At 45.2% G+C, this 12,285-nt stretch overlaps 1 protein-coding gene across 4 annotated transcripts in view; it reads right to left on the bottom strand.

Moving 5' to 3' along the window:
- Window positions 1-12,285, bottom strand: part of TEAD2 (TEA domain transcription factor 2) — a 224,379-nt gene that overhangs the window by 41,246 nt on the left and 170,848 nt on the right. For 3 of the 4 annotated variants that reach the window (XM_063942889.1, XM_063942891.1, XM_063942890.1), the window contains 2 exons: window positions 9,371-9,502; window positions 578-636 (listed from right to left, as the gene is read on the bottom strand). In XM_063942889.1, coding sequence (XP_063798959.1) covers window positions 578-636; window positions 9,371-9,502 — 191 coding nt within the window. The remainder of the gene's footprint in view (window positions 1-577; window positions 637-9,370; window positions 9,503-12,285) is intronic. The other variant, XM_063942892.1, reaches the window with a different exon arrangement.

Here is a 12,285-nt window from a genome sequence, read left to right on the forward strand (position 1 = left end):
CGTGCTTAAATTCTAAGCAATCTGACTAGATTGCTTAGAAGTTAAGCACGGATCTCTCCATGTGTATGCCTCCCTGTGATGGCGACACTATCGCTGGAGCGCCCCCATCCCCCTCGCTCAGCACACATCGCGCTGTGTGCTGAGCGGGGGATAGATGTGTGCTGAGCGTTCGTGCTAGATCGCTCAGCACACATCTCTGGGTTCATCTCCTCGTGCGTACTGGCCTTTAGAAATGAAGCACGGATCTCTCAGTGTGTATGCCCATAGCAATCCCGCGCGTCGCTATCGCTGACTCTAGATTTGGCACGCATGCTCCCTTCACTGCTGTGTAAAGTGTGCGGCCCCCCAGTCACCCCCCTTCCCCCTCGCTCAGCACACATCTCCCCGTGTGTACGGGGCTTTATGCTACAAGGCCTTTCAAGATAACAATAAGCACAATACAAACAATGAAAACCATTTTTCAACTGTTGGGACCACTTTTGAAACAATCGATATAGTTGTCAGTGTGTGGAAAACAACCCCAGCAAGGAAAAGTCATGTCCTACATATACTAAACACTAAGAGGATGGGTACTTACTCCTGAGTCGGTCGGGGCTGGCCAGCTCCTCCAGGCCAGAACTGGAAAAAGTCTGGAGACTAGACAAAAAACAAAACAAAAAAAAACAACACAGAGAAAGTCAACTACCTAGATCATATTTGTCACACACAAACATTCATTAACTGCATTTTACAGTTCACCAATATTCCCAAAATTGTGAGGAAACTTAGGGGAACATTTACTAAGCAGTGATAAGAACGGAGAAGTGAGCCAGTGGAGAAGTGACCCCTTCAACCAGTCAGCAGCTCTGTATCATTTTATAGTATGAAAATTATAGATGTTACTTCAGTGCTGATTGGTTACCATGGGCAACTTCTGCACTGGCTCACTTCTCCGCTCTTATCACTGCTTAGTAAATGTCCCCCTAAATTACTACATAGTACATTTCCCGGAATCAAAAAGTTTAGTTTTAGGGGAACCATGGGAGAAAATAACAAAACAAAACCCACTAATGTGCTTAATAAAGAAAATAAAAACAAAAACTAGATAGATAGATAGATAGATAGATAGATAGATAGATAGATAGATAGATAGCCTTGCTAAAGTATTCACCCCCCTTGGCTTTTTACCTATTTTGTTACATTACAACCTGTCATTTAATTTGAATCTGAATTTTATGTGATGGATATGCACAAAATAGTCTAATTTGGTAAAGTGAAAAATGTATATAAAAACAAATTTCAAAATTGGCATGTGCATATTTATTCACCCCCTTTGCTATGAAGCCCCTCAAAAGTTTTGGTGCAACCAATTACCTTCAGAAGTCACATAATTAGGTAAATGAAGGCCACCTGTGTACAATCTAAGTGTCACATGATCTGTCAGTATAAACACACCTTTTCTGAAAGGCCCCAGAGGCTGCAACACCACTAAGCAAGAGGTATCACACCATGAAGACGAGGAGCTCTCCAAATAAGTCAGGGACAAAGTTGTTGAGAAGTTCAAGTCAGGGTTGAGTTATAAAAAAAAATATCCAAATCTTTGATGATCCCCCGGAGCACCATCAAATCCATCATCTTCAAATGGAAAGAACATAGGGGGTCATTCCGACCTGATCGTATGCTGCCATTTTTCGCAGCGCAGTGATCAGGTCACTACTGCGCATGCGTATGCACCGCAATGTGCAGGCACGTTGTATGGCTACAAAGCGGATCGTTGCTGGGCGATGGGTTTTACAAATAATCCATTCGCACAGCTGATCACAAGGAGATTGACAGGAAGAAAGCGTTTATGGGTGGCAACTGACCGTTTTCTGGGAGTGTTTGGAAAAACGCTGGCGTGTCCAAGCGTTTGCAGTGCGGGTGTCTGACGTCAATTCCGGGACTGGACAGGTTGAAGTGATCGCAAGGGCTGAGTAAGTTCAGAGCTACTCAGAAACTTCACAAAATGTTTTTGCAGAGCTCGGCTGCACAAGCCAAAATACACTCCCCTATGGGCGGCGACTATGCATTCGCACGGCTGCAAAAAACAGCTAGCGAGCGACCAACTTGAAATGACTCCCGTGGTAACACAACAAACCTGTCAAGAGAGGGCCAGCCACCAAAACTCACAAGGAGGGCATTAATCAGAGAGGCAGCACAGAGACCAAAGGTAACCCTGAAGGAGCTGCAGAGTTCCACAGCTGAGACTGGTGTATCTGCGCATGTGACCACAATAAGCCGTACACTCCACAGAAGTGGGCTTTATGGAAGAGTGGCCAGAAAAAAGCCATTACTTAGTGTTAAAAATAAGAAGGCACGTTTTGAGTTTGCCAAAAGGCATGTGGACAACTCCCCAAATGTATGGAGGAAGGTGCTCTGGTCAGATGAGACTAAAATTTAACTTTTTGCCCTACCAAGGAAAACGCTATGTCTGGTGCAAACCCAACACATCCCATCACGACAAGTACACCATCCCCACAGTGAAACATGGTGGTGGCAGCATGTTTGTCAGCAGCAGGGGTTGGAAAACTGTTTTGAGTCGAGGGAAAGATGGATGGTGCTAAATACAGTGATATTCTTGAGCAAAACCTGTTTCAGTCTGCCTGTGATTTGAGACTGGGACGGTAGTTCACCTTCCAGCAGGACAATGACCCGAAGCATACTGCTAAAGCAACACTCGAGAGGTTTAAGGGGAAACATTTAAATTTGTTGGTATGGCCTAGTCCAAGCCCAGATCTCAATCCAATTGAGAATCTGTGGTCATACTTGAAGATTGCTGTTCACAAGTGGAAACCAACATGAAAGGACTGGAGCAGTTTTGCCTTGAGGAATGGGCAAAAATCCCAGTGGCAAGATGTGGCAAGCTCATAGAGACTTATCCAAAGCGACTTGCAGCTGTAATTGCCGCAAAAGGTGGCTCTACAAAGTACTGACTTTAGAAGGGTGAATAGTTATGCACGCTAAAGTTTTCTGTTATTTTGTCCTATTTGTTGTTTGCTTCACAATTAAAAAAAAAAAAAAAAAAAACATCTTCAAAGTTGTAAGCATCTCCTGTGAATGAAATGATGCAAACCTTCAAACAATCCATTTTAATTCCAGGTTGTGAGGCAACAAAACATGAAAAATGCAAAGGGGGATGAATACTTTAGCAAGGAACTGTAGATAGATAGATAGATAGATAGATAGATAGATAGATAGATAGATAGATAGATAGATAGATAGATAGATAGATAGATAGATAGAATTTACATAGAAAATAAAAGGATATTGATCAACGCTGAATCATAGCCTCACTAAGTAAGCACTGGAATTACACCATTTACATACAGTGTTTATACACTTTGCAGCTGGTAACTATTTAAAATAAGATTTTACTTACCGGTAAATCTATTTCTCGTAGTCCGTAGTGGATGCTGGGGACTCCGTAAGGACCATGGGGAATAGACGGGCTCCGCAGGAGATATGGGCACTTTAAGAAGGAATTTAGATTCTGGTGTGCTCTGGCTCCTCCCTCTATGTCCCTCCTCCAGACCTCAGTTAGAGAAACTGTGCCCGGCAGAGCTGACAGTACAAGGAAAGGATTTTGGTAATCCAGGGCAAGATACATACCAGCCACACCAATCACACCGTATAACTTGTGATAAGCTTACCCAGTCAACAGTATGAACAACAACAGAGCATCAGTTCAACCCTGATGCAACTATAACATAACCCTTATTGCAGCAATAACTATATACAAGTATTGCAGAAGAAGTCCGCACTTGGGACGGGCGCCCAGCATCCACTACGGACTACGAGAAATAGATTTACCGGTAAGTAAAATCTTATTTTCTCTAATGTCCTAGTGGATGCTGGGGACTCCGTAAGGACCATGGGGATTATACCAAAGCTCCCAAATGGGCGGGAGAGTGCAGATGACTCTGCAGCACCGACTGAGCAAACACAAGGTCCTCCTCAGCCAGGGTATCAAACTTATAGAACTTTGCAAAAGTGTTTGAACCTGACCAAGTAGCAGCTCGGCACAGCTGTAATGCCGAGACCCCTCGGGCAGCCGCCCAAGAAGAGGCCACCTTCCTAGTGGAATGTGCCTCAACTGATTTTGGCAGCGGCAATCCAGCCGCAGAATGAGCCTGCTGAATCGTGTTACAGATCCAGCGAGCAATAGTTTGCTTTGAAGGAGGAGCACCAAGCTTGTTGGAAGCATACAGGATAAACAAAGACTCTGTTTTCCTGATCCTAGCCGTTCTGGCTACATAAACCTTCAAAGCCTTGACCACATCAAGCAACTCGGAATCCTCCAAGTCAGTAGTAGCCACAGGCACCACAATAGGTTGGTTTATATGAAAAGATGAAACCACTTTCGACAGGAATTGTGGACGGGTCCTCAATTCTGCTCTATCCGCATGGAAAACCAGATAGGGGCTTTTATGTGACAAAGCCGCCAATTCTGACACATGCCTAGCCGAAGCCAAGGCTAGTAGCATGACCACCTTCCACGTGAGATATTTCAATTCCACCATATTGAGTGGTTCAAACCAGTGGGATTTCAGGAAACTCAACACCACGTTAAGATCCCAAGGTGCCACTGGAGGCACAAAATGGGGCTGAATATGCAGCACCTCCTTTACAAACGTCTGAACTTCAGGTAGAGAAGTCAGCTCTTTTTGAAAGAAAATGGATAGGGCCGAAATCTGGACCTTAATGGAACCCCATTTTTAGGCCCAAAGTCACTCCTGACTGTAGGAATTGAAGGAAACGGCCCAGCTGGAATTCCTCCGTAGGGGCATTCCTGGCCTCACACCAAGCAACATATTTTCGCCATATACGGTGATAATGTTGAGCTGTCACGTCCTTCCTAGCCATTATCAGCGTAGGAATAACCTCATCCGGAATGCCTTTCTCTGCTAGGATCCGGCGTTCAACCGCCATGCCGTCAAACGCAGCCGCGGTAAGTCTTGGAACAGACAGGGCCCCTGTTGCAACAAGTCCTGTCTTAGAGGAAGAGGCCACGGGTCCTCTGTGAGCATTTCTTGCAGATCTGGATACCAAGTCCTTCTTGGCCAATCCGGAACAATGAGTATTGTTCTCACTCCTCTTTTTCTTATGATTCTCAGCACCTTGGGTATGAGAGGAAGAGGAGGAAATACATAGACCGACTGGAACACCCACGGTGTCACCAGTGCGTCCACAGCTATCACCTGAGGGTCTCTTGACCTGGCGCAATACCTCTGTAGCTTTTTGTTGAGGCGGGATGCCATCATGTCCACCTGTGGCAGTTCCCACCGACTTGCAATCTGCGTGAAGACTTCTTGATGAAGTCGCCACTCTCCCGGGTGGAGGTCGTGCCTGCTGAGGAAGACTGCTTCCCAGTTGTCCACTCCCGGGATGAACACCGCTGACAGTGCGCTTACGTCGCGAAGCAGGGTCTCCGCTTGACGTAGGGCGTTGTATATGGCCCTTAGTTCCAGCATGTTGATGTGAAGGCAAGTCTCCTGACTTGACCACAGACCTTGGAAATTTCTTCCCTGTGTGACTGCTCCCCACCCTCGGAGGCTTGCATCAGTGGTCACCAGGACCCAGTCCTGAATGCCGAATCTGCGGCCCTCGAGACGGTGAGCACTCTGCAGCGACCACAGGAGAGACACCCTGGCCCTGGGGGATAGGGTGATTAACCGATGCATCTGAAGATGTGATCCGGACCATTTGTCCAGTAAGTCCCATTGAAAGGTCCTCGCATGGAACCTGCCGAAGGGAATGGCCTCGTATGATGCCACCATCTTTCCCAGGACTCGAGTGCAGTGATGCTCTGACACCTGTTTTGGTTTTAATAGGTTTCTGACCAGTGTCATGAGTTCCTGAGCTTTCTCTATCGGGCGATAAACCCTTTTCTGGTCTGTGTCTAGAATCATGCCCAGGAAAGGCAGACGAGTCGTAGGAATCAACTGTGACTTTGGAATATTTACAATCCAGCCGTGTTGCCGTAACACTTCCAGAGAACGTGCTACGCTGATCAGCAACTGCTCTCTTGATCTCGCTTTTATGAGGAGATCGTCCAAGTATGGGATAATTGTGACCCCTTGCTTCCGCAGGAGTTCCATCATTTCCGCCATTACCTTGGTAAATATTCTCGGAGCCGTGGAGAGACCAAACGGCAACGTCTGAAATTGGTAATGACAATCCTGTACCACAAATCTGAGGTACGCCTGATGAGGTGGATAAATGGGGACATGAAGGTATGCATCCTTTATGTCCAGAGACACCATAAAATCCCCCCCTTCCAGGCTTGCGATGACCGCTCTCAGCGATTCCATCTTGAGCCGGAACCGTTTCAGGTACATGTTCAGGGATTTTAAATTCAATATGGGTCTGACCGAACCGTCCGGTTTCGGTACCACAAACATGGACGAATAATAACCCCTTCCTTGTTGAAGGAGGGGAACCTTGACCACCACCTGTTGAAGATACAATTTGTGAATTGCAGTTAACACTATTTCCCTCTCGAGGGGGGAACCTGGCAGGGCCGATTTGAGGTATCGTGAGGGGGCATCTCTTCGAATTCCAGCTTGTATCCCTGAGACACAATATCTATTGCCCAGGGATCCAACTGGGAGTGAACCCACTTGTGGCTGAAATTTCGGAGACGCGCCACCACCGGACCTAGCTCCGCCTGTGAAGCCCCAGCGTCATGCGGTGGATTTTGAGGAAGCCGGGGAGGACTTCTGTTCCTGGGAACTAGCTGTGTTGTGCAGCTTCTTTCCTCTGCCCCTGCCCCTGGCAAGAAAGGACGCACCTCGGACTTTCTTGCTTTTCTGTGATCGAAAGGACTGCATTTGGTAATACGGTGCTTTCTTAGGCTGTGAGGAAACATATGGCAAAAAATTTGACTTTCCAGCAGTAGCTGTGGAGACCAGGTCCGAGAGACCCTCCCCAAACAATTCCTCACCCTTGTAAGGTAAAACCTCCATGTGCCTTTTTGAGTCGGCATCACCTGTCCATTGCCGAGTCCACAGGACCCTTCTGGCCGAAACGACATAGCATTTATTCTAGAACCCAGTAGACTAATGTCTGTTTGAGCATCTCTCATATATAGGACAGCGTCTTTTATATGCCCCAGGGTCATTATTGTCTAAGGTATCAAGTTCCTCAGACAGGGTGTCCGTCCATGCTGCTACAGCACTACACACCCAGGCCGACGCGATCGCTGGCGTAAGGTACCTGAATGTGTATAAATGGACTTCAGGGTACCCTCCTGCTTTCTATCCGCAGCATCTTTGAGGGTAGCCGTATCCTGTGACGGCAGGGCTACCTTCTTGGATAAGCGTGTTAAAGCTTTGTCCACCCTAGGGGAGGATTCCCAGCGTAACCTGTCCGTTGGTGGGAAAGGATACGCCATAAGAATCCGTTTGGAAATCTGCAGATTTTTTATCTGGAGATTCCCAAGCCTTTTCACATAACTCATTTAGCTTGTGTGAAGGGGGAAAGGTCACCACCTGCCTCTTTTCCCCATACATATGAACCCTCTTGTCAGGGACTGGGGTTTCCTCTGTGATGTGCAACACATCCTTAATTGCAATAATCATATAACGGATGGATTTAGCCAATTTTGGCTGTAACTTTGCATCATCGTAATCGACACTGGAATCAGAATCCATGTCGGTATCTGTGTCAACAATTTGGGATAGTGGGCGCTTCTGAGACCCTCACGGCCTCTGCGACATAGGATCAGGCACGGGCTGAGACCCTGACTGTCCGGAGGCTTCAGCTTTTTCCAACCTTTTATGCAAGGAATTAACATTATCATTTAAAACCTTCCACATATCCATCCAATCAGGTGTCGGCGCCGTCGGCGGAGACACCACATTCATTTGCTCCCGCTCTGCTTCCACATAGCCTTCCTCGTCAAACATGTCGACACAAGCGTACCGACACACCACACACACAGGGAATGCCCTTATTGAAGACAGTTCCCCCACAAGGCCCTTTGGAGAGACAGAGAGAGAGAGTATGCCAGCACACACTCCAGCGCTATAAACCCAGGAATAACACAGTAACTTAATGTTAACCCAGTAGCTGCTGTTATATTGATTTTTGCGCCTAATTATGTGCCCCCCCCCCCTCTCTTTTTACCCTCTTCTACCGTGTATCTGCAGGGGAGAGCCTGGGGAGCTTCCTCTCAGCGGAGCTGTGGAGAAAAAATGGCGCTGGTGAGTGCTGAGGAAGAAGCCCCGCCCCCTCGACGGCGGGCTTCTGTCCCGCTTAAATATGTATTTTCTTGGCGGGGGCTCATACATATATACAGTGCCCAACTGTATATATGTTCGCTTTTGCCAAAAAGAGGTCCAAATGCTGCCCAGGGCGCGCCCTCCCCCTCCCCCCCTGCACCCTTACAGTGACCGGAGTATGTGAGGTGTGTGGGAGCAATGGCGCACAGCTGCAGTGCTGTGCGTTACCTCAGTGAAGACCGGAGTCTTCTGCCGCCGATTTCGAAGTCTTCTTGCTTCTCATACTCACCCGGCTTCTGTCTTCTGGCTCTGCGAGGGGGACGGCGGCGCGGCTCTGGGATCGGACGCAGTGGGTGAGATCCTGTGTACGATCCCTCTGGAGCTAATGGTGTCCAGTAGCCTAAGAAGCAGGACCTAGCTTCAGAGAGTAGGGCTGCTTCTCTCCCCTCTGTCCCATGATGCAGGGAGTCTGTTGCCAGCAGAGCTCCCTGAAAATAAACCTAACAAAATACTTTCTCACAGCAAGTTTAGGAGAGCTCACTGAAAAGCACCCAGCTCGTCCGGGCACAGATTCAAACTGAGGTCTGGAGGAGGGACATAGAGGGAGGAGCCAGAGCACACCAGAATCTAAATTCTTTCTTAAAGTGCCCATGTCTCCTGCGGAGCCCGTCTATTCCCCATGGTCCTTACGGAGTCCCCAGCATCCACTAGGACGTTAGAGAAAATAGGATGCATGGCTTCTAATGGGCTCAAGACTGCATTCTAAAATTGCATAATGAAGTATTTTTTTATTAGCACACACTACCAGTACCATAGACTGTATTGTAAAAGTGCAACACATCACAGCACATCCCAAAAATACACATCTAAAGTGTGTGTTAGTTTTCATGCATTTTACCCATTTTCTATCACATAAAAGTCGTCAAGCTCTTAATCAGCCTGCATGGTACGTAGATCTCATACAGGATAAGCAGGTATTTCATTAGATCGTGAATGAGCTGGTGATTAAAGCTACATATGTATAAAACTTGTGCCCTGCCCCTCTTTCCACTCTTTTCATAGCTATAAGTGTTTTTTTTTTTTTTTTTATTAATAAAAAAAAGTGTAAACAAATCTTGGTGACCACTTACCCCTGCAGTGGGTGGGAATGGGGACTGTGATATACTGGGTACCAGCTTACTCTGAATGGATGTTGCAGATATAAGCTGTGCTGAAGACATTGCTGCCATACTCTGCAGAGCTTTATCTTTTGCTACCTGATCCTGTAACATGAGCACAAGAACAACATAAACTAAGTATTTACAAACCTCTGTAACTAGGAATGAAGTATAGCAAAATTCACTTCCTATAGTCATAGGCCCCATATACAAGGTCATCCCAATATAAATAAATAAAATAATCTCATATATAGATTACATTTCAAAAAAGAAAGCAACAACCTCAAACTTCTTATTGCTATGTATAATTAGTTGAATATATTGTCTACAAGGTGTAAGGAGAGATGTAACAAAGCTTAACATTGTAAAGCTAACATTTATCTAGCCATTCTACAAAATGATGGCTAGAAGCAATTGGTTGTTTTTGGTAATTTCTTCCCTTGTTCTCTTTAGTAGGTATGATACATATCTCCTTTTGTCTTGTAACTAATTATTAATGGCACATGGTGTGTGTGTGTGTGTGTGTGTGTGTGTGTGTGTGTGTGTGTGTGTGTGTGTGTGTGTGTGTGTGTGTGTGTGTGTGTGTGTGTGTGTGTGTGTGTGTGTGATCTGTAGGTTATGGATCAATGGTTTGACCTGAAAGAGGTCGACAATGTCGAGGTCGACCCTAAAAGGTCAAAAGGCACAAGGTCGACATAAGGTTATTTTTTGGTTTTGTTTTCTCTGCAAAATGACTGGGAACCCCAATTACTGTACCATGTTCCCTTGCATTGCTCGCGGCTGCCGGCAAGGCATGTTACTATTCCCAATCGTAGTCCACATAGAAGGTAAAGTATGAAAAAGTTGAAAATGGAAAAAAAAAAAAAGTAAAAAAACTCATGTCGACCTTTTCCTGTGTTGACCATTGCCACGTCAACCTTTTGTTTATGTCGACCAATAGTGGTTGACCTGTTGCCTATCGACCTTTGGTATCACCTGGATACCATTCTGTACACTGAAAAGGAACAAATCTTTCAGACTGGTGTCTCCATACCCTCCAACATCTTACACATAAAAAACGGTACAAATTAGGAAAGGGGGCGTGGTCATGGGTAAAGGGGGCATGGCTATACTTTCAATGGAAGTTTGGAGAGCCAAAAATCGGTACAGACCATAGAAAAAAGGTACTGTACCTGCTAAAAGGAACAGTTGAAGGGTATGTGTATCTGCTTAAGAAATGGCAAATAAGCATTAAAAAATGGGTGTTATCATGTGTCTATTCTCCATCTGTCCTCTTTAGAAGTTTTTCACCCTAGGGCAGTGATTCCCAAACTTTTTTGAATCATGGCACCAAGAGTATCAGAATTTTTTTTTCACTGCACCCCTAGGCCAAAAGTTTCTTATTGAGAAATTTACAAAGAAATATTAAGTAAATTATATTTATATGTCATCCTTAGGGTCAATTGTGTGGTGAGGAACAGGATTTGCTTCTGTTTGTCCACATATTTTAGAATTGGCAGCCACCAGCACTGGTTTTGCCTATTAGAGTAACCATAAATTATTTTAATTGGTCCTAGACCACCAATCCAAGGCACCCCTGCAAGTGCCCTGAGGCACCCCAGGGTGCCTGGGCATACAGTTTGAGAACCACTGCCCTAGGGCATTATTTATTAAGCAGTGCTTTAGTAAAACTGCTGATTTTCTGCTGTTTAGCCACAGGGTTTAAATTAGTGATTTTCTTTAGACGCAAAACACTTTGGTAGCCAGTGCAAGTATAATTGAATGAATAGACATCGGATATCACAACTGTGGAAGGATCTTTTTGTGAACCAGCTAATTAAACAATAAAAATAAAAGCTTTAAAGAAAATAACATTGATTACATGAAACATTTTCTTTACCCCTCACTGTTATTTTTGGTTTTGAGAGTAAGTACAGACTTGTAAAATTGCTTCAGGTGTGGCCAATATACTGGCCAAACAAACTACTTCAGTTCTGTATTTTGGCATGGTGTAATAGTTCCCGTCATTAGTATGTGCACAGCAGACTCATACGAGTCCCCTCAGCTAATTTGAGCGTTTTTCGCTAGAGTAGTTTACAAACGGTACGCACGCCCTGTTCACAAAACATGACACATACTGCGGTAGCAAGTTTCATCCTCCTTCCACAACAGGCTGGAAGTAGTAACAAAATACCTTTATCTACTACTATTTTTTTATCTGCATTGGGATTTGATCTCTGGAAATGGGTATATGAAAGGCAACAGGGTACGAAAATGTCAATAATCGAGATGTCAAATTGGTGCACTTGATCCTAAAATTGCCTAATTTCAGACTGAGCCATCATATCTGAGCCCAGGTTCCCTCTACTCCGCCTTCTCTCCAACACTCATTGAAAGTCTGGAGACAGATAAAGTGTCAAGACAGGATGGCACCCTGTATCACCTACAGCAGGGGTCTTCAACCTTTAAGACAGTGTGGGCCACATAAAAAAATGAAACGAAGCCGAGGGCCACTAAGCTATACTGCGGTATTTAGAATCTAAATTTTAATTTATGATTGTAATGAGACCTTTTCTAGACTCATAAGACCATAAAAAAGACTTCAAAAGATAATTATTGTAATTTAATGAATGAAACATGGTCTACTTTACCTTTGTTATTATAATAAGTTCATATCAGTGGGAAACTTGGCATTGTTTTTGCTTGGCCAGCTTGTCGATGTTGGCATCAATGTTAGAAGTCGCTATGCGCAGAGTATTCTCAAGATGTTGGTCTGTAAGCACTGAACTGGACTCATACGGCAGTATCACTGGACTGGTGGGTATAATGTGGGCATGCTTTCACAATATTGCTGCTGTCTGTCTGTGATGGGGGGAGGGAGGGTATGATAGCGCCTATGTCAAGACATA

This window comes from Pseudophryne corroboree, chromosome 10, assembly GCF_028390025.1.
Source record: "Pseudophryne corroboree isolate aPseCor3 chromosome 10, aPseCor3.hap2, whole genome shotgun sequence".
NCBI lineage: Eukaryota > Metazoa > Chordata > Amphibia > Anura > Myobatrachidae > Pseudophryne > Pseudophryne corroboree.